This window comes from Rhagoletis pomonella, unplaced genomic scaffold (genome assembly GCF_013731165.1).
Source record: "Rhagoletis pomonella isolate Grant_MI unplaced genomic scaffold, Rhpom_1.0 Rhpom_scaffold_00003, whole genome shotgun sequence".
NCBI classification, from domain to species: domain Eukaryota; kingdom Metazoa; phylum Arthropoda; class Insecta; order Diptera; family Tephritidae; genus Rhagoletis; species Rhagoletis pomonella.
In genome coordinates, this window is record NW_023458557.1 from 88,836,683 (window position 1) to 88,861,009 (window position 24,327).

Here is a 24,327-nt window from a genome sequence, read left to right on the forward strand (position 1 = left end):
GTCCGATCTGGTTCAAATTTTGAATTTGAACTCAAAACTAAATAATCCTAGATCCGAAGTTAGCGGTATAGAGGTATAGCGGTTCAAAAGTTACAACACTTCAAAGTTGAAAGTGGATACATTTGTACCCGGGTGTGTGTTCTAGGATTAAGACTTTTCGTGCAACCTTTTAAGTAAATTCATTTTGAATTTCTTAATAGATGGCAACTCTCTTCCAAAAAATTTAGAGATGAATTTGCCTTAAACCTTGATTTAGTACCCATACCAAAATATTTGATTTACATTGTTTATTAAATTGATTTTAAGTTTTTCAAAATGTGGTAACTCTCTTCGGAAAAATTTATTGCAATAAATCGGTTTTGAAACAATTTTTTTTCACAAACACATTGCTGTAATATTTTGTTTTACTTAAAAAATAGTTTATATTAACATTTGAAAAAGTGGCAACCCTCTTCAAATAAAATCCTCTTTATTAATCTAGGCATAGGCCAAATTTTATTCAAATACGTCTAGCTGTTTTAGCGTGAAAGAGCTACAAACAAACAGAATCGCTCACTCACAAACTTTCAGGTTTATAATATTAATAGGATAATAGGATTTATTCATGCTGCCGCCTTCATACTTTATGACTATTTATTTATTATTTTTATTGTGACAATATACTTCTTTGAGTTGATGCCACACTAAAGGCATATTTATACATATATATATATGTAAATATGTGTGCTTTCACTACTAGGATGGCACTAAATAAATTCAGGCAAGTGGAGTTAGATAAGAACCTTCCATCAACGTGTAAAAGTATTCCAAACGATTTACAAAAACTATGAGTGCCAGTTACTGTCGAAATTCGATTGTTAAAAAAAAAATATATACATATATAGAAATTGTCGAATCACCTTGTCCACATAAATCTGTCAAATTTAGCTCTCGGAAGGTTCTTTCATCCTAATACACAATAACACTAATATGTTGGCGTATGGGAGATGAAGAGAAAAAATATTAAAAACCACTCAAATAAGAAATGGTCGACCTGGATATTTGAATACATTTACTTGTTTTTGTATTAATGGGGGATCATCCATGTATGTACACGTGCAAGCATTTGAAATGTATATGCATTAGGGTTGTCCTAAATGTAGGAAGCAAATCTTTACATCAGATTTTCAAAGCCTCAACCCCTACGCCAGTGCTACTGTAGTCGAAGATGTCACATAAAAATCTTGGTCCCGTGGTCGGTTAAGGCGTGTCGGACGGAGGTCAAATTTCAGATTACCCAATGAAGACGTAGTACCCACTTTACTTTATTAGTATCGATTTTGGGTATTAAATGAAAAAAATATATTTAAATTTTTGAGTCTCTATAGAGGAATCTATGCTATGCTATGCCCCCTGTGTCGACACGCCTTAACCGTCCCCAATCGGGACCAAAATTTATATGTGACATCTGTGACTATAGTATTTCCATTTGGGGGTGAGACTGAAAAAAAAAAAATCGTTCATTTAATTTTTAAGAGCCACCCTAATATACATATATATACATATGTCCACGATAAATGCACAAGATAATCTGCTACATAATATCGCTATCTCATTGCATACTTCCACAAAGCACTGGCACCTAGCCACACACACACGCACACACATACATACACAGGGATACACACTCTCCTAAATTAAGCCACTTTAGCTGTCTCATTGCCTGTCTGGCAACGCTAAACCAACCCGCAGATTCACCTGTCAGCTCGGTTTCCTCGGTATTGCGGCTTTGTGAACCAGCAAGACGGCGCGTTGCTGTCATGTTGCATGCCACACACACACACACAAGCTACGCCATTGTGCTTTCGTCTCCTTCTCGGCTACATTACACCACGCAACAACAATAAGCCAATATCGCAACTAAAACCGCGAACAAAACAAACAAGCAAAAGAATGAATAAAATATAAAAGAAATTACATGCAAAGTTGGGAATGTAAAAAATGCAGCAGAAGGATAAGAAATAACGTAAAATTATGTAGGAGTATTAGCGAAAATGGCGGTTTTTGTATGTGGCAGGCATTGGAAAATGTCACACGGTATGGAGATATCAGCACCGCTAAAACGTAAGCAGTTAAATTTATGAAAATTGTGGTTAGGGATCGTAGAATGTGACCGCAGTGCTGCGGCTAATGGCATTGAGATCGGAAAAAGTGCACTTTTTATAGGTTTGTATGTGTGTCTCTTGCGGGATATGCCGCCGATATGCAAAAGAAATATGCAAATGGAGGCCAATAATATCAAGGAAGTTCAAAATGTCATGGATTTACAATGAGGCGCTTGGAATAAAAAAACAATGCCAAAGCTTCAGTTGTTTGTGCAAAAGTAAATTAAATTATGAAAAAATAAAAGTATTTCTTATTATAAAAAACGTTTTTATAGTAATTAGAGATAGAATTAGTGATACTGTCCTATGTGCAAAGGCCACGTAACCTGCTGACCATAGAGCGAAAAGGGTGACTTGGCTCAGAAATAACTGGTGGCGAAAAAGTATATGAATAACCTTAACCCTGTTTCGTTTGGGTTTTGTTGGATAGTTATGAGTTTGATAATATTATTCATTTAAAGGTGTTTAAAAAAGAAAACCGGGATTTTGGTCAGAGAGAAATAATTTCCTTAACGCCGCTATTGTGAATGACGACTGTTAGTATTTAGAATCGACATTTAAACAATTTTCTACACATAAAATAAAACGGTAAATATTTAGTGTAAATTATTATTATTATTTTTTTTTAATATAAAGCACTTACCTTTCTCAGGTATAAGGTTCACTGAAGTGTCATCTCGAATATCCTCGAGCAGTTCTTCATGATTTTGCATTTCTATGGCGAATGTATCAAGTGAAATTCAATAAGGCGAGTCCAGCCAAGGCATGCCAGTTAACAGTAAAAACACCAACAACAAAAGCAATTTTAACCAACATCAATGCAAACAGCAGTAATGGGAGAAGTGAAACGAGTTGGTATCCACAGAGTTGAGGTGCCAAACGTCATTGGATGATGGATAAAAAAAAAAATTGCCAGTTAAATGTGAGAGTCACCAGGTGCATACAGCAGTTTATTCCAATTGCATAATTTTTTGTACATAATCGGTCGTTAGCCAATGTAACATGAGCAGCAGCAACATGAAAGTAGAGTAGAAAAAATAGTAGCAAAGAATTAGATAAGCTCTGTAAGAGTTTTATACAATGTACACACTTAGTTACATAGATATAGTATTTTTTTAGAATTCAAAATTTTTCACTAGTTCGCCCTCACCCGCTTCACTGCGTGTATGAAATTTCTGCGTGTTACATTAGGTACAATTAATTTCAATTAAATGTGTACATACATACATATGTGTTTCAAACGCAGCCAAAAAATAAGAGATTTTCACATTCTTATTTCATTACCCACTTAAAAATATTTTCAAATTAAAACATTCTTTACCCTCTCTCGTCTGACACCCATATTATGATACATATTTTAATCGAAAATGAATTTTTTTGTTTGAACAAGTATCAACCCTCTAACATGTAGCTTAGCAATTATGCATTCTTAAAAGCATGTGTATTGATAACCAAATTGGAATAATTTATTTAATTTATAAAATAATTTGAATACAAAATTTTTAAAAAGGTGGCAACGCTCTTCGAAATATTTTCAAACCTTGCAACCTTCTTAAACCTCTTTCATTATCTTAGTACTCTACCACAAATACATCCACAGGTATGTAGTATGATAAATTCAGTTTGTATGGGAGGTGCCTCCCCCACTCCGTTCTTCAATAACGCTCCGCGAGTATGGTCTTGATTTTATATATCCCCGTACCAAGTTCCAGTACTCTATTACAAAATGGGTATCAACCGAAATGGTTTCGAAGGGCTTTGTTTCTCAGCTGAGCTATAGGAGGGTTGCCACATGTTTAAAAAATCATATTAGGTAAGAAAAATATGCGTCACCATATGGGTACCAAACGAAAAGGGTTTCAGAAAGTAGTAGTTTGAAAATATTTTGACGAGGGTTGCCACCTGCTTGAAATGTCGAATCTGGTTTACTTATACAAAAGTTACTTGAAACATCAAAATATGGATGTCAAACGAGGAGTATTAAGAAATATTTAGTTTGAACGCCAGAGTATTTTTGAGCAGTGGAAAGAGGGCTGCCACCTGTTTAAAAAGTTCAATTCAAATTATTTAATAAGTTTAATGAATTATTAAAACATAGGTATCAGTCGAAGGGGGTTTGAAAAACTTTTATTTCTGAACTGTACCTAGCGGGGTTGCCACATGTTTAAAAAATCAAATTCCCCTTAATTCATTAGTAATTTAAAATATGTATCGCAATGTCAGGCGAAGGAGTGTTAACATGGATTAAGCTTGAAAATACTTTTGAAGAGGGCTGCCACCTGTTTGAAATGCCTAGCTCAATTAACTAATACAAAAAGTATATGAAATATAAAAAGACCGCAGTCAAACGAAAGAATGTTAGGAAATCTTTAGTTTGACCATTTGAAATATTTGAAAAGGGTTGCTACGTGTTTAAAAAGATACATTCAAATTATTCACCTTGCACCAACAGCAAAAAAAATAATTAAACATCAACTCAGTTTTATAGCGTCATGAAATTTGCACCATAACCTACCAAAATTTAATGAGCTTCAAAACTGCATACCCAAAATTTGTCTAAAAATTTTAAATAAAAAGTTTAAAATTAAAATTAAATTGTTGGGCAATTGTTAAAGTTTGTTGAATTTTCATAATTTTTGTACGAAGTTTGAAATATGGATTTATGTAGCGGTGGTTAGGTAAATTACTAAACTTTTATAAAAAGATATAAAAATTAAATAAGCGAAAGGAAAATAACCAAAATTAGTCAAAATCTCACTTGACTTAATCAGCTGACCATGGAGTTTAAGACTTTTACGAAATCACTTCGGAACTAGTTCGCGACCATTCTGGGACCTTTTCGTGTTCATTTTTTGTTTAGTTCCGGACCAGCAGAATTTTCTAAAGAGATTGATAATCCCCTTAAACCGATTCTTGTAACAACACCCCAACTTCCACCGCTTCTACTGCCAAAAAGAAATTACATTATTTGCACGGACAGGGAAGCCTCAATTAACGCGCTACGCAATTCAAGTAATAAAGAAGTTATGCGCACTAAACTCAGTAAATTCAAAATAAAAATTGAATGATTATGGGTTACAGGATATTGTGGCATACTTGGCAACGAACGTGCAGATTTTAGCTGCAAAAAATAGATATCAATAGCACACATAACAACATCACCGTAAAATCGGACATTTCACGTTATTTGAACTTACGCATCGCAAAAGAAATAGATGATAATTGGTCCAAGTGAAAAGCCAAACCAGTTAGAAAAAAGACTAGTTCATTAACTAGTATGTGCCTACCAGTTCGACAATTTCGAAGAACTTAGGCGACCAGCGATATCTGTCTTTGAATTGCCAAAGCCAAAAATAAAACGCAATTAGTTGCTTTTCTTACAAATGTCGACTGTGGCGTCACGTGAAGACTGCTGGTTCCGGTTCTGAAATCGCAGGTTCGAGGCCGCTTGGAGGTGGTTAAGATTTTTAAAGTTAAATAAATGTAAGTAAAAATAATTTATTCAATTTATAAATAAATAACTATTTTGAAAATCTAATTGCATTGCAAAAAAACATTTAGGAAGAAATGCTTGTGCTATAAAAACAAAGAAATTAAACAAAAATATTTTTTTTATTAAATTTAAAAATCAGAATAAATAGCAAAAAAAAAATAAATTTATAAAAAATAAAAATAAAATAAAAATAGAAAACAAAAAATAAAAAAATTTTCCCTGCGCCAGGATTTGAACCTGGCACCTCAGGCTTACCACGCGAGTGCTTTGCGCTGTCGGCCATTGTGACTGCTGGAGCGTCGCGAGCAAAAAGGCACACTTATGCTTTTCACGGGGCAAGAATTGGCAGACTATCTCATCAACTGGTATGATCCTACTACGCACCTGAACGCCAACAACGTTTCAGGCAACTCTCAGTTGTCTGCTTCAAAGAAAGCAAGAGTTGGGTGTTGCGGGATTGGTGTACTTTAAGTTTTTTCAGCAGGCTAGGGAAGAATTAAGCATGCGTTCATAAAGAAAAGTGAAAACCAAAAGTATAAAGTTATAAATTTATGAAAATACGTATTTAGTAAATAAATAACTGAACGACCTAAAGTTACACACAACAACTTAAGTGAAATCAAAATCGTTGCCCAAATGTCCCAAAATATATGCGCATATATTCAGCTACTCAGACATTCGTAAATTAATCAACCATACAGATCAACCATAAACTAAGCCAAAGATTGCAAAAACAGACCGGCTAGAAAATGGATAAAAGTCTCCCAGCATCGACAATAACAACAACCGAATGCTTGTCAACAAACAAAGAACCAGTAAAAGCCAAAAAGAGCAAATTCATGCAATAATCTTAACAAAGGCTTAAGCATCAGAAAAGTACAAAAAAAAAACATACATATGGTATGTGGCAAATTCACGTTTAACCACATGCAATCATACGCATACATATACATACATATGTACGTAAATATGTACTTCTTTTAATAATAAACGTAATGAACAGACAAGCCATCTCAGTTTTCATTCCAGCTAACCTACCGGCTTATAAACAAAATCAAGTTATTCAACCATTTAACTATTCAACCAAGCCACAAATAAAAGTGGCTAGCAAAAAGTAAGACATTGAACTGCGTGCGTACGCGTATGCGTATACATATGTACACTTGTTGAGAGTCAAGTCATGGCATATTCATTGTAGGCGGTCAGAGTGAGAATGAAATGGTCTATAAAAATATCCGAAAAGAGAACAAAGGCTATTCAGCATTTGAAATCTGCTATGCAAATAGTATGTATGATTGTATGTTTGAATTCTGAGGAAAGCAGACCAGATATGGATTAATAGCATTTCACGACTATATACATACATACTTTTATACGCACATAATTTCTCATAAAGAAAACGAAATTGGCATGCTTTCAAAATTTGTATGAGATCACCTAAAGCGTAGTACTTAATTCACACACAATGCATATTTTTTTCAGTTGATTGGATGACAGCTTGTGTTCGTCTTACGAGCACTTAAGGTAATAGAACGTAGTATTTGATTAACTAAAATTTGTCCGTCGATTTGTACATGTAAATGCTAATGTTCTTGGTTATGGTTATTGTAATAGTAATGGTAATGGTAATAGGAATAGTAATGGTAATGGTGTTGGTAATGGTAATGATAATGGCAACAGTAATTTTAATGGTTACGTTCATGGTAATAGTAATGAGAATGATCATGGTAATGGTTATGGTTATGGTAATAGTATTGGTAGTAGTAATGGAAATGGTAAGACTTATGGTAATGGTAATGGTTTTGGTAATGGTAAAGGTATTGGAAATGGTAATGGTTTTGGTAATGGTAAAGGTATTGGTAATGGTAATGGTATTGGAAATGGTAGTGGTATTGGTAATGGTAATGGAAATGTTAATGGTAATTGTATTATAAATGGTAATAATGATGAAAATGGTAAAATTAAAAATGATGGTGATAGTAATGGTATTGGTAGTCATCGTGGTAGTAGCATTGATAATCTTAATGGTAATTCTAGTGGCAATGGTAATAATGACGGTAACGGCTATGGTTAGGGTTATGGTAATGGTAATGTTAATGGTCATGGAAATAGTAGAGGTAATGGAAATGCTAATAGTAATTGTACTGGAAATGATTACGGTAATGGTTATCGTGATGGCATTGGTAAAGGTAATGGTAATAATAATGGTAATGATAATTGTAATTGTAATGTGAATGGTAATGATAAAATAGTAAATGCTAATGTACTGTTCTGTTTTTTTTTTTCAAATAAAGAAGAAAAAAAAATTTGCCTTAAAAAATTTAAACCAAAATAATTTAGTTGGTGGAAGCCAAACCGATTTTAAACACATCAGTTAACTCCAAATAAAATGCAACACTATTTAAGTTTCATGTCAGCAAAAGCGACTTTGTGCCAGTAGCTGAGGATACGCGAACATAAAAGCGTACAGCATTGCACACACATCAGCGGCTTTGCTACGCATCAGTGGCTACATTTAACATGTTGCCACTCACAGCTGGCGCACGCACTTCACTCTTGCAGCAGACAAACATGCATGAGTACAAAAGTGGCATTGGCAACACCCGACGCACCAACGCAACCCATGCATTGCAAATTCAGCTGGTATCGCCAGCAATGCGGCAGCAATGGCGAATGTGGTGTCGGGCAAAGCAAAACTAACAAAACAAACGTGCCACTTGCAGCAAGCACCGTATTGACGTTGCCGAATGCATCAGCCAAACAAAAACAAACACGCAGTAAAATTTTTTATTTATGTATGCATATGTAAGCGCATACATATGTATTTATGCATATGCGAATATATTCATACATATCTACATCCATACATATACGAGTATATATATCAGTGCATGTTTTATGTAGAGTTGTTGCCGCTGCCAGCTGTTGTTAATACGATTCTTGTGTGTTGTTGTTGCAATTGGCAGGCAATAAACTTGATTTTACACAAACTTTTTGCACATATTCGCACTGCTTGAGCCTTTTCAAGTAAACAATCAAATGTTGCACGCATTGCACCACACACACACACAAACTCATGCCATGCAAGCGAAACATAGTAAAGCCTGGGGCCGCTTGAGATCATGCAAACACAGCAGGCAACCTTTGTTAGAAAAAATCTGCTACAGTCGTTCGTAGCGGTTGTGCAACATTAAGTGCAGTCAGCAGTTTGTGGAGCAACTGTGCAATGTGTGCATGCACTGAGTGCATCTGTCTTGCATATATTACGGCGTGTTGGCACAAGAAATGCTGAAGCCAAGTGAAAATGGTGTGAAAATTGTGGGAAATATCCAACTAAAGATGATATGTGACGGCTGTGGAGAAAATCTCGATGCATCTAAAAATGTTTAAAGCAAACTTTTTTGTTGTGTGTATGTATTTGAATTGTTGTTGTTGATACTGCAGAGCGTAATTTGTATTTGGTTGAGAAAACTTGAATGTTTGTTTATAGTTTAGAGAGTGTGAAGGCTTAATGTCGTTGGATATATGCATAAAATAGCAAGCTTAGGCCAGATAAGTTTAAATGTATCTATCTGTTCGCTGATACATTAAATTACACTGTGCGACAAAAACCAAAAATTTGTAAAACACACGAAAAAATCAATATATTTACAAAACTAAGAACCAAGTTATCCTGTATAACTGCGTTTTTAATTTTCTTTCTGACGTAAGGATTTTTTTTTTAAATAAAAAAAAAAATTCTGTGGAATAGAACAAAACTTAATTTTTGGGTGCTCCAGGACGAATAGATATTGAAAATATCCTTTCAAAACTTTACCCTTGAATATCCTTGGAGATTTCCAATATTTATTTTTGAAAAAAAATATATGTCAAGGACTAATATGCAAACTATCACATCCTAACCGATTTTTAAGGATTTGGTATCGTTGAAAAGGCGATTGCACCCCCTTTCCTGTGTGCATATTTGGTGTATACAAATTTGAGAAACAAAACACTTGAAAACAAAAACTACCTTTTTTTATAAAGAAAAATATTTTAAACAAAAAAATTACTAACCGATTTGTAAAAAATAGGTATCGTTGTAAATTTAAATCCAAAAATTTCGTTTTATATACATAAAAAAAATATAATTAAAAACATTTTTTCCCTCTATATAAACTCCAGCCCCTTAGAAGAAAGTCTGGCTACGCCCTTGTATACAAACAAATTAAAGTATTTAAACCGTAAACGGTCAGTTTGCATACGTGGTTCCATAATAATGATTCTAGTATCTTCATTTATGTATCCTAGTATCGCCCAGTTGTCGAAATTCGACATCTTTTTTTATACACTTTTGAATTTTACCTGTTACCAATACTAACTCCTTTATGCGAATTACTATTTTGAAGTCCACCAGCATAATTTATAGCGAATTTATAGGAAAACTTAAATTATAATTATGAATGTTAATACCGGATTGATTAATGCTAATTCTACCAAGTCTCCTCAAAATTTATTCAGTAGCTTTTGAAATTAGACCAAAAAAGGAACCTCGATTTTCATTTATCAAAAATATCCATATGTATTTGTATGTATAGATGAGATGTTCATCACTGACTTATATGTCAAGTATATACCAATTCAGACTGTAAATAAGTTTTTCGATTATATTCGTCAGAGAGCCTCTTGGATCTTAAAAACTAAATTGCCCACATCCACATACAAAAACTCTTTCTTTTTTCATCAGATTGGGTAACGGTAGCGAAAGTATCTTGAAGGTTTAAATTAAAAGATAATATTTCCTTCTCTAACGGCGGTTTCACATTGGTTTTTGTCAAAACTGGGCCAAAGCCCAATATTTTTTCATCACACGACTGGGCTACCATGTTACACCAAATTTTAGGTTATTTTTATGTGTTCTTAAAGTGAAACAAATCTGATCATAAATATGATTTTTTAGGATAGCTCTCAAACCCTGCTGCATCTATCGGAAGTCAAACACACTGATCCTTCTTAAGCCTTTTGCACCAAACAACAATTATTCAAGGCCATTTTAAAATTTGTGAGATAATCGTTCCCAATTGAATGATTCTTGCGATTTTATATGTGTATAAATGTAGGTGTATAAAATTCCATTACCTTATAATAAGCGGTTCCAGAGATAAGCGATATGAGAATTTCAGTTTGTATGGGCGGTGCCATGCCTAGTCTATTTCCAAAATCCTTTATCTTACCGGAGACCAGCTTTAGTATCGAAAAGTTAGTAAGATATTAATATTTTTACCTTTTTGGGCGGGTTGACTATATTCTCCATTTTTATCGCACGCACAAGAAGCGCGAGAGGAATTAAAGTACCGTGAAGCACACTTAATTGAATATAAATCAACAATTATTTCTAGATACTATACGATGTACATTAACAAAATATGTCAGAGTTGACGCGTGATTGAAAGAAAAATTTTTCTCACCACTTTCCTCGTTCCCAAATTTTTGGGAATATGTATTTGACACTACCAATAACTCAAACTATTAATATGAATTATAATATTTGAATGTTTTTTATTGCATGATAAAATGGAGTGAGTACCAGGTACTTATGAAATTTGGTCTGGGTCCCAAACTGGACTCAAATGTGGCTTAAATGGTCCCGAACTATAGATCCGAAAAAGGACTGAGCTAGTCCAAAAATAGTCAAAAAATTATCACGAAAAAGTCACAGTGCTGGTTCCCAAGTAAACGAAATTCTCTGCTTTCCTTAAATTATATCTGTCAGCAGTAACGTGGGTGCCAAAGCGCGGATACGCTGACTGTTTTTATGGTGGGAGGAGATACACACTTCGTCTTATCCTCGTTTACCACCAGACCCAGTCGCTCTGCTTCCTTATCCAACTTGGAAGACGAAGAACAGACTTCGCGGTTTTTGTTACCGATGATGTCGATGTCATCGGCATATGCCAGCGATTGCGAGCTATTTTAGAAAATTATTCCTGAGGGGTTCAGTTCTGCTACGCTTATTATCTTCTCCAAAATCAGATTAAACAAATCACATGAAAGACTGTCACTTTATATGAGAGCTTGGTTGGTATCAAACGGCTCGGAAAGGAGCTTCCGAATTTAGACAAAACTAGTTATATTGATGAATGTCATTTTACACAGCCATATCAGTATTGCGGGGATACCAAACTCAGACCTCGCGGCGACTGGTTACGACTTTTACTGATGTCGAAAGCTGCGTAGAAGTCGACAAATAGTCGGTTAGTTTCGATCCTTTCTTACGGGTCTTTTCCAAGATTTGGCCTTTTGTGAATACATGGTCTATGCTCGATTTGCCAAGTCTATAGCTATACCGATAAACCCGATCAGTTCGTTGACGATGGGCTTTAGTCTTTCACCCAATACACTCAATATGACCCTGTTAACCTATGCTTATAAGGCTGATCCCGCGGTAGTTGGCATGTATGGCGGGATCGTCTTTCTTGTGGATTGGGCACAGCACACTTAAATTCCAGTCGTCGGGCATGCGTTCATCTGACCATATTCTGCATAAGAGTAAGTGTGCACCTTATCAACTCCTCGCCTCCGTAATTGAATGGCCCAGTTGGCAGGCTGTCAGCTCCAGCAGCTTTGTTGTTTTTCACCCACGTTATTGCTGTCCGTACCTCGTCATAATCAGGCGATTGAAGATCGACTCCGTCATCATCGACTGGGGGCTCGGATTCTTCTCATCCGGGATTTTATGTTGTTTCTTCACTGGAAGGGATTTTAACGTGACGGGCCTTCAACCCAGCGCACAACCCATTGCTGGGACGGAGAGGTAGCTTCGCAACCGAATACTGCTTGCTCCTATGCAGCCGCACCTAATGGTGAACAGACGCTGCAGACTTTTGTGATCGCTTAAACCGAATAAGGAGTGGTCCCACCAAAGCTTTCTCTCTTTCTGCCGTGACTTAAAGCTCCACTCGGATTGGTTACCCCATCTCGCACGTGGGTTGCTCACGTTGCTCAGAGTGCGCGAACGAGGACGCAAGAGTCGGGATAGAGTATGGCCATCAAACTGTAGTTGCATATTCGGAACAACGATTAAGTATACCCTATTGCAACACCATGAAATTTTAAAATTGTGTTAAGACTACTTGCAGTTTCATCTGTCATTGTCACTTTATGAGTATTTCTTTGATTTTCGCCATATTTATTTAAACACACATACGTAGACATTTACTTTCAAACGTAAAAAAATATTTATATACAGACATGGATTATAGTTCGCATTGCCAGTTATTTATATACATAAACTAAGTTATTTATATGCTGATTGCTTTGTAGCTATGCTTTGCATTTCAAACCCTGAAATCTTTTGCTTTGTTATGTATAGTGTGTGTGTATTTCCGTGCATGATTGCGCCCACAACCAAGTATATAAATTTACCATTGCATGCATACGCGAATGCACACATATAACTTTTTGGCGTGAAATATGACTGTTAATTTTCATTCTGACAGCAAAGCAGCTGAGAAACTTTGCACATGTTGAGTGCACATACGTAATTTCTCCCAAATAGTATTTATTGCGTCTTACTATACCGCAAAATATATACATTGTTAAATTCACTTGGAAGTTTGAATTTGTTAAAGTTAACTTTTATGAAGCACAGTTAAAATTTGTATGTCTCGTACAGTCTCCAGAGCAAAGGTATTGGTGACATTATATTTAGAGGAATTTAAAAAAATTTAAGTGGGTCTAAATTCCACAAAAAATTGCTTTACAAACACAGTTATTCTTAGGAGGAGTTAGCGGTCGCTTCGAAGCTCTGTGGGGATCTCACGCGAGCATAATGACCTCATTCCAGCTATTAGCCAGCCAAGCAGCTTTCCTGCTGAAAGGGCAAGACTCCAAATCGATGTATGCCAAAAGGCCTCATGCATCAAAAGTGAGCTTTAAGCTCGGAATTGATTTTTGCAACCGACACCTAAAGGCAGGGACATAACAGTTATATGTTTTATAGCAAAAACGTTGCTCCGTAACATTTATTAGATGAGAAATATTTTTTATTTCGTCGATAAGAGTTATAACCCAACGTTTACTTTTTACGTTGCCTGATAACTGTTATGCGGGAGAAATATTTTTTCCGTTGCCGATAAGAGTTATTTCCCAACGTTTATTTTTTTACGTTACTGGATAAGAGTTATTTTAAAACGTATATTTTTTACGTTGTCTGATAAACGTTGTAAAATTAGGATATTGATGAAGATGGAGGTGGAGAATAAGATAAAGATGATGAAATAAAAGCGAGAGAGTGAAATAACTATTATCAGATAACGTAAAAATAAGCGTCGGGCAATAACTGTTATCAAGCAACGTAAAAAATAAACGTTGGGCAATAACCGTTATCGAGCAACGTAAAAAATAAACGTTGGGAAATAACTTTATCAGCAACGGAAAAAATATTTCTCATCTAATAACTGTTATGAAACAACGTTTTCGTTAAATTTCAGAATTCAGGCAACGTTTTCAATTTGTAAATTCGAGATAACAGTTATTTTTGGTCCCTGCCTAAAGGTGGTCGACTATGTATACCGGTTTCTGGACTTCACCACATCCATTTTAGTCGCTGGTGCGTGGGCTTTAAGTAAGACCACATGAAACAGCTGACCACTTTCCATCACCTATGAGTTTTTCCATATAGCAGTTGATGTCATATTATGGGCAGCAGTTGTAGCATGAAATTTTAAATTTGCTGATCTTTTGTCATTGCAGGAAGTAGCCTCGGCCTATATTTGTTCGAGAAAACTTACTTTCTATCATGAGGCTGACGTCCAGATCTCACTTAGTTTTATTAACTTGGACGTTTTTTTTTTCAGGCACGTCGCCGTTGAAAAATTCTGGTTGTTTGCAAAAACAAATAAAGTTCAAGGGACCCTGTGTCCTCCTGTAGCAGTACAATTAGCTACTTATAGTGGTTTGGAGATGGCATCAACCGAAACAAAACTCAGCTCAGTGTTGCTTACCAACCGATGGTTTGGTGAAAATGTCACAAGGTGATCGCTCTTCAGCGTGAAGTGCGTGATCTCCTTCTGGGTGTTGAAATGCACGAAGCCAGAATGAGAGCTTTGCTTATATTCTTGCACATATGCGCCGACTTCTAACTTTTATCCTTAAGTTGCCGAGTAAACGCTTATAGTGTCAGACATCGTTGCGTTATCCTACTAAGAGTCTGAACATAATTCAGCCTGACACCGTGTGATCGTTATACTTTTCGTAAATAAAGCAGTAAATGCGTATCTTGCAGAAATGAAAGACTAAAGCTGCTTTCAGCTAGAACCTAGTTTTGGTTTTACAGGATTTTCTTGAACGTGACCATTGGCAGCTTACTGGCTACATTGACTGCCGGATTGACCTTTGTCATGCTGGTTTGGTCAAATAGTGACTACTTTTGAGTTTAATGTAGCTCGTCTAAAGATTTTCGATATAAATTAGAATAAATTTTGTTTATGCCAGTAAATGGAAAAGACAGTAGCCTACCGCAGTAACACCGATTGCATGGCAAGGCTTATTGAAGCAGTAGTTCGACCGGTGTTCAGAGTTTGGATTTTAGCCACCCGGTTCTTTCGTTGGTCAGGCATCGATCGGCAGACGCGGCTCCACCAGAAAATTGGGCCGTCTTTTGCACTGATCGAATACTAGTTAGATCAAAATCTGACACGATCACCCAGAGAAGCCCATATAAACTTTACTGTCTCCCAGGGAGTCCTGTTCTCCCCGCCCGTCCACCAGCAGCCCGATCTGTAGCCTGAGTTGTGGGAGTAGCAATAATATGTTAAGAGCCGCCACAATGTGGAGAGTATAGCTGCCTTACCTAGATCGAACCTATAGAAAACAAGGTCCATAGCTTTGAATTTTTTTTTAATTTGAGCGCAAAGTTTATTCGCTATTACCAACCAAACAACAAATATAAAAGATTTTGACAGCACGAAAACCGGTCAAAAAATGCATTGTTTGTTTTGTGAACTTATGAATTCAGCAAGCCTAGACTTATACTTATAAGTTAAGTTGTTTATTTAGCAACTGGACGGTAGCGTAAATCGCCTTGGTCACTCTTATATACGTATATATGTATGAATGTAAGTATATTAAATGTAAAAAAGTCTTTCTCAAAAAAGACTTTCAGGCGTTTCACTTATCTACGGAACTCTGCAGCAGAAATGTGACAATCGCTACGCAAAAATTTAGGCGCTAAAATTCTCTAAGTGAACAGCAGTGGGTCCTAGAAGTACACGATTGAGAGTATTCTATCATTCTTGCTAGAAGTATACAACATGGAAGAGTAACAATGTGTAATCAGCCAAATCTGGCATTACGTGGGGAATGTAACTAGATGTTGCGTGTTGTTGGGAGATTTTTTGCGATCAAAATTAGCGATAGTAAATGTTGTCATCCGGCTGCTGTGGTCTCCCTTTCCAAGAGAGCACACATTTGTTTACATAATGAATCTGTTTAAAACATCACCCAAATTGGTGGGTTAACCTATATTTGAAGACTAATATAGTTACAGATAAAGTCAAAATAAAATAGTTTTTTTTTCACGGCTGACAGTACTTTTAAAACCAAGACACAACACAAAGATACTTTGACCAAATACAAGGTTCAAGTTCTCCGACGCTCTGCCAAAGGAAATCTGCTTTGAAAGAAAACTTCAGGTCAAAACTCCAGACCGAGATATCTGGTCGAATGGTTTACCATACCAGAACTAGATTCCAACTATGTACACCGGTACACAGACGGATTAAAGATGGAGGGCAGACTAGGAGTGGGTATCTTTGGACCTGGCACCAAACTTCTATTGCAATGGGTACTTTGTCAACGGTCTCTCAGGCCGAGGAACCAGCAATCTCAATTTTTGCTTACTGAAACTTGAGAAGGGTTTAAAAGTCATGTTCCTAGTTACATATATTTTCAGACATCCAGGCGGCCATAAAGGCCCTCTCTAATAGGACGATCACTTGCAGGCTCGTCAAAGAGTGCTCTGACACTATTCAACTCTTGTTAGCATGGAACACGGTATTACTGTGCTGGGTACCAGTAAACTGTAGGATCGTGGGCAACGAAGCCGCTGATAAATTGGCAAGGGATGGTTCATCGTCCGTACTTGTGGTGCCGGAACCGTTTTACGGACTCAGTTTGTCCTCTTCGAGGCTTAAAATATAACCGTGGCTTAACTCGGAATGCACTAAGTACTGTGGAGGGGTAGGGAGAGGGAGGGACTTTTGGTTATCTTGACGCTAGGAAAGTTATATATATTTCGAACAGAGCCGATATAAAGTTGGCTATTGGCAACCTGACGGACCATAATCATCTGTGGTCTTTCCACAGAGAGTGATTGCCATCTTCACCTTGAAGACGAGCTCACGTCGGAGCACATTATTTGTGATTGTTCGGCATTGGCCATACTTAGACTGCAGTACCTCAGTTCTTCCACAGTCGATACACTTAAGGTTGGGAATTCGTCTACCAATAAACTTTTAGCTTTTAAAAGGGAGTCTAACACATCTTGGGACATCAGGGTTGATACCCGTCATAGAGATGGAAGTGCAAAACCAGCTATGCATGACGTACAGTGTGTATCAATTGCATAAAAGAAATGTAAAATTTGGTTTCGTTATAACTAAACGTACAAAAAACTCACTCCTTTTTAAATTTTTTCTAGTAAAATCTATGAAATCTATGTCTATATTAATATTATATTATGATTATTATTATTATTGTTATTATCATAGTACACATATGAAATCTCAATAAGCCCAATAAACACAACGAATTCGCCTTAAATTCGAGACGTGTTCATATTCTCTGATAGAACTATAGCGACGATACTTCGCGGCGATAGATCGGCGAATTCGAATTCGTAGGAAAGTCGCCTATCGTTAGCGAATCGAGTATTATTAGTTTTTCGAATCGTTGGCGATTCGAGAATTTTTAATTTTTCTAATCGTTGGAGATTCTATAATTTTTATTTTTCGAATCGCTGGCGATTCGAGAATTTTTTATTTTTCGAATCGTTGGAGATTTTATAATATTTATTTTTCGAATCGTTGGAGATTCTACAATTTTTATTTTTCGAATCGTTGGCGTTTCGAGAATTATTGATTTTTTTTCGAAACATCTTTGGACGTTAATTGGAATGCAGCTGAAATATAATAAAGTGGGGTTAAAATTAATTCGTATTTATGTAACTCTTATCTGAGTGTATGAGCACTCATAAATTATTTTCTTGATTATTCCTCGAAGACGATGTTAGAAAAAAATCCTTCAAGAAAACTGATTTACTCGAGCTCGCCTCGAATTCGAAACGAGCCCAAAAAATATATTCGAGAAATTTATTTTTTCGAGTTCGTCTCGAATTCGATACGATGTCGCCTTCGTCTTTGTGTTTGTTGGGAAATATGTTGAGGGTAGAAATATGGAAACACTTATCGGTTTGAAGGTCAAAGAACGGTTAAATGATATATGTAAGTTAACACTTTCTCAGGACCAAGCACCAAGCAATTTATTTGGTAATAATCGTATATCCAGATTTAAAAAGTACAGCAATAAACATATTTTTAAGTTTTTTCTTCTTCTTGAAATACATTTTTTTTTATTTTTTCAAGACTGACACAATAAGTTAGGGCCATGGAATAGTAAAAGACCCCCCACTGTGATAGGAATAAAACGTAACAATATTTCCGCACCGAAAAAATCAAAATGTTAACTAATAACTAAAAAAAAAAATTTTAATAATTGACAATTACAATGTACAACATATGAAAACAACACAAAAACAATACCCATTACACAGCTTCAATCAGACCCCACTACTGTGGCAGCTACAAACAATAACCAGACGTGTATAGCAAGCAAACAAAAAAAACCCACAACCATGTGTGTGTATGCCAACGAAAAACATGTTGTAGCAACATATGTAAACAATGTTGCCAACAAAACAATGACATTTCACATTCAGCATTACAAACATACATACATATGTATGCAGTGCAGTAGCGGCGACCATAACGGCAAATAGTAATTGCGGTTGCATGTATGTATGTACGTATGTTTGTAATGTCGCTGCAATAGAGCCAGTGGCACTCACAGCCGACTCACCATCTATGAGTGAATGCAAAATTGTGTTTTTGCAATGGTGTGCTTGTATGTATGTAAGTGCAAGCATGGGAATTGCACTTGATTTTTTCGCCTTTGCCGACGCACATAAATATTTGCTTTGTTATTTTGCATAGCATACACTTAGGGGCTCTGGAGTATTGTAGCGCTTTGGTGGTACAAAGACAGTAAACAAACCGCTGGCGGCCAAGTAGTATGCAAATGAAACTGATATAAAAAAAAAATGTGTAAAAATTTACAGCGAAGCGTATGTAACAAAGGAAGCGCAAAACGAGGCAAATTGTCAAACAATTGGGAGGCAGCGCAGCGCATTGCAATGGTAAATGGTAGTAAGTAATTGATATAAAGAAGTCAAATGTGGAGAACGTAGAGCACACAATGAGCTAGTAGATATGGTTTGTTTGTGGAAAAAATTTCAAAAATACTCCAACCAATGTTGTGAATTACTTTTCTCTTTGAGTTTATTTATTGAATGCATAGTAACGAAATATGAAAAGTTGTGGCTGGAGAGGAAAATTTTGTATAACCATTCACCAGCCCATTCACAAGCAGCTCACGACTGCTCGTGTTTAAAACACTAGGTATCTTCTGGGTAGCAACCGAATTCCTGTACGGAAGACAGTTAATTTTGAGTAAGCAAATTCAAAACAATGGGCTGTTTGTTGGGCTTGCAACCCGCCAAGTAAAAAAAATACCAATGAAGAGAACAAGTAATGCCCATTCTTTTGATGATGATCATGAAAAACTTAAAAAGGACTGCGATTTGGGGGCAGGCATATGGTATGTCTGGATCGTTAATGGGGAAGGTGCCTCGGCCCGGCCGCTTGATGTACTTACAAAGACAAAGGTCACCGCCACCTAGGTTATGCGATGGATGTGGAGATGAAAGAAACAAGTGTACTTTAGCTGGCATGTAAAGAAGCTCGAATTCGGTATTGAAATTTATATGGAACCGACACTTCGTAGCCGAGTACAACCACTCACACCAGTGTACGAACAACTGCCAAGAGATTCCTCAACTCATTTGCACTCATTCTTCTTTCATTTGCATCCATTCCCCGAGCTAAGAGAAGGACGGTGTAACGAAAGAATACGAGATGGCGCCAATCGAGCTGAGAACAACCGGGCGTGACGTCATCAAATACAAGAATGAGAGAGAAAAGACGAATTCAACAAAAAGAAGAGGAAGAATCGAACAAAAGGCAGTGTTGCCATGTTTTTAATTTGAATAAGCACTAAAACCAAAGAAAAATTTCGTTTTTTCTCGAAAAGGGCACCAAATTTGTATTGGTTTATTTAATGGACTTTATATACATACAAAATTTTAATGTAAGGATACCGCTTGGTCGACGGTAGATTCCTTCTGGCACGATTGAAGGTGCTGCCACATACATATTTTGTTGGCAAACATATGCTCTCTCGCTTCTGATAGTCATTTTGCCATAATTTTGTTTCCATTTTAGTAGAGTTGTTTACAATACTTACGATTCCCATAAATTTTGCTTTCACTTTTTAAAATTTACAAATTTGGTGTCTTCAAAATAAAAACAAAAGCACCAAAAACGCACCAAGCACCAAACTCAATTTTTTTTTTTGCGTTTTGAATAGGCACTAAATTTAGTGGCAACAGTGTATGTAAACAAAAGTATTGTGTGACGTCAGCGGATGGGTGGATGCTGTCAAGTCGACGAAGAGAGGGTTAGCGGTACGCGAATGGCGCCACCTTCATTTTCTGAATCTTGGCTCTGAACACACTTAAGAGCGCTGCCCCCGCTGAAGTAAAAATCCTAGGAGACTCCCAGGCTGGGGGATTTGAATGCCACGGGGGGGGGGAGGTCTTGAACCCACCCTCAGAAAACTCAGCCACCGCGATGCATCGTCCCGTAAGCGACGGAGGCTGAACGACCATGTCGGGCACTGAAACATTTTATCTGCAACACTAAAATCCAGCATTAAGGAATTCTTAGACAATCCAAAAGCGAAGGAACTGCTTATGCAATTATTCAAAAAAAAAGTTCAATTGTATTTTTAATAGTATTTTTGTTACTTATTTCGACTGGTTTGGTAGGCTCATGATTTCACTACCCCCGCTGTTTCTGAACTTCGCTTTTACTAATTTATAATTGTGAATCTCGATTTTTTTAGTTTTTTTTTTGCTTATTTTTGTGCTCTTTCACCTTGTAACCCTCCAAGCGGAAGCGGTGCAGAAAAATAATATATTGTTCTTTTTATTTTATACACAAGCAAACATACACTTGATAGTGAAAAAGGGGTCAATTGCAAATGCCCAGCAGCCAAAAAGTCAGTACGCACCCACCTGTTGCTGCAGTCAAACAAAACTTGTGCCAAAATCGATTTGGGCAGCCGAATAAAGCTACAAAACAGCAGCAGTGATAACAAAGAAAAACAAAAAAATAAAAAATAATTCTCGTACACTATTTTTTATTTTTACCTTTATTTTTTTGCACGTGAGTGTGAGACCCAAAAACTGCCGCTTTTGTTTGGCAACCTCACTTTGGCTCAAAAGCAAAATCGCTGTTCGATGTTACCTTTTACACTCTTCACAATCACACCTTCATATTCTCACTTCTCGTCTATCAACTTCACTATATACTATGTTCTGCTGCTACACACGGCTCAGTTTTCCCTTTGGCCGCTTTTTGATGCCGGCGCGGCGACTGTACAAAGCCTTTCGGCTGGCTGAGGTTTACAAACCCATATTTGTCTTCGTAAGTAAATGTGTGAGAGTTGTGTATTTTTATCTACATTTTTTTTTGTAATTTGGTGTTTCCTGTCACACACTTGCTCATGTCACTTGGGTCCTTGCACCGCTTTGTCGCCACACACACGATGCGGCAGCCACTTTCAGTATTTCCGGTTTGTGTCAGATTTTGTGAAAAACCAAAAAAAAAAAAAAAAATGTTTTTCCGCTCTCTCCACGAAGAGCATGAGTGCGGGAATGGGAATGGAGCATAGTGTATGCGCGCTTAATATACTTATATACTCGGTTTGGCATGTGAACCAATATCTACCGGCAAAATTCAGAGCACTGAAAACTTTGTTTTTGGTGGGCAGTGGTATTTTTGAACTGTGCAGTTAAGATGCCGCTAATGGTGAAATTTAGGCACAAGTTTGAACATATCGAGGCATTGGAGTTAGCTTAAGATATTTAGTGGGGAATTCAGGTTTAACTGCACCAGGTTCACTGCGATTTGAAAGATCTCTTGAATACCGATGATAATGTTTCCAAGTCTTTAATACCCTAATGAATGCAAAGTATGTTCTAAAGGACGATTTTTTTAATTCTTTAAAAGGCTGAGTGCAGGAAAATTTAATGCTTCTAATCCCACGAGAACATATGTTTAGGCTTCTCTCGCTAATTCATCCGCGAGCTCGTTTGCTTAGCCACCGCAGCGGGATGGAATCCAACCAAATTTAATATTTTTTTTTGGCTACCAAAATTTTTAAGAGGAGACCGATTTGCTGTCTGAAAAGATAAGTAAATGAGCAAGTTGCAAGATCTTTTCAGGGTTTGTTTTGGCGCAGGCTGTCGGCTAAATGCATTCGAGAATCTCTTTCAAGTCCATTATGTATTTCATTCTTGACCCGCCTGTGTGCTAGACTTTCGGGTCTAAGACATTTACTTGAAATTCTTTCGTATAATTTTTTCGAGATTTTTTGGGATTTTTTTTTAATCGTTTTCAATACTTTTTTGTGACTCACCTGAGTTTTTTCTGCACTCTTCAAGGTTTTGTGGGAACTTGCGGTTTTTTTTGAAATTTGCTTGCGACCCTTTAAGTTATTCGAACCCTCAAGGGCCTTTTTCGGGATTTTTGGAGAGTGTTCGAGACCACTGGGAATTTTTCGGATTTTTTTTCGAAATTCGTTCCAGACTCTTCAAAACCTTACGTAATATTTTTCGCAATTCTTCGGACCTTTTTCCGAAACTTACGGCATTTATTTCAGAAACCGCAGTGAGTTTTGAGATCATTTCGTTATATTTTCGGAACTGATGGAGAATAAATTTTCTATAGCATCATTGAGTAGAAAGTCTTCAGATGAGACCTTGCAAAATTTTAAGTACTCCTGCATTAATTTAGAGCGCTCAGTGAATCTGCTTTTCTTCCACAGCCTCAAGCGCCTCATTAAGTTAGTATTGTGACAACTTTAGTTGAGTAAAAATTCTAAATAGAAACCTTAACCAAACCTTAATTCCATCCAATTTGAACCCGCTTGGGAGTGCAGCTCTTCTTCTCTGTAGGTTTGCGAATGCTGAAAGATTCGTTTTGAGCTGGCAGGTGTAATTATAAATCAAGTGACTGCACTATGGCTGAAATAAGCACTTTCTGCGGCCATAAATCAAACAATTAACATACTCAATTCAAATCGTTCTACGCTTTATAAAGTATACGCCATGGCCCACCTTTGCAGCGGCTTTAAATTACCTAAGTCGATTCTTGAAGTGAAACTTCTTTAGCGGCGGTTGGTTGGTTGGGAGTAAATTGGCAAATTCAACGGAAATTGCACACGGAAATGGTGCAACGGAAATTGTTGGGGCTGAAACAAATGCTTCTTGAGTGTATGCACATGGTATGAATTTAACAAAAACTTGCCAATAAAAGGTTTAAGAATAACACTTAGAAAAAGACCAGTAGAAGAATGAAAGTAAAGGTGACTGCGTATATAGATAAAGAAAAGGATAAAGGTAAAGGTAAAAATAAAAACAAAGCAAAGATGCGTTAAGATAAAGGCAAAAATGAAGACCTATGTAGGTAAATTTAAACATTTTATTTATATAAGTGTAAAGGTGAAGGGAAATATGTAGATGAAGAAAATGATAAACACAAAAGTAAAAACAAAGATAAATATAAGGAAAAAGAAGAGGATGAGGACACCGATAAAAGTAAAGATGAAGATAGCGGAAGAAAGATTAAAATAAAGGTAATTATAGAGAAAAAGATATATGTAGATAGAGACACAGAGACTCAATCTGGGAACTATTTTGGAATTTTGGAGATTTTCGGGATTCTCGGGACTTATCAACATAATAATCGATATTTTTATCGGTTTTGTTGTCGATATTTTTATCGATTTTGGTATCGAAATTTTTATCGACTTTTCGGTTTGATATTTTTGGAACCTGTCGATATAATATTCGATAATTTTATCGCTTTTGCTATCCATTATTTATCGATTTTGTTACTGATTTTTTTAACTATTTTGATAAGGATATTTTCCACGATTTTGTTATCAATTTTGTTGTCGATTCTTTATCGATTTTGTTATCGATTTTGTTACCAATTATTTATTGGTTTTGAAACCGATAATTTATCGATTTTGTAATCGATATTTTTTATCGATTTCGTTATCGATATTTTTATCAGCAATTTTATCGATTTTTGTTATCGATTATTTATCGATTTTGTAATCGATTTTATTATCGATATTTTTGTCGGCTTTGTTATCGATATTTTGTTGGATGCTCTATCGATTTTGTTATCGATGGCGTATAAAGATAAAAATGTAGATAAAGGAAAACAGAATAACATAAATGTT

General features: G+C 36.3%; 1 protein-coding gene across 1 annotated transcript in view; it reads right to left on the reverse strand.

Moving 5' to 3' along the window:
- LOC118736408 overlaps nt 1-24,327 on the reverse strand; it is a 117,379-nt gene that overhangs the window by 48,682 nt on the left and 44,370 nt on the right. Inside the window, exon 2 of the mRNA XM_036466501.1 lies at nt 2,788-2,859. Coding sequence (XP_036322394.1) covers nt 2,788-2,859 — 72 coding nt within the window. The remainder of the gene's footprint in view (nt 1-2,787; nt 2,860-24,327) is intronic.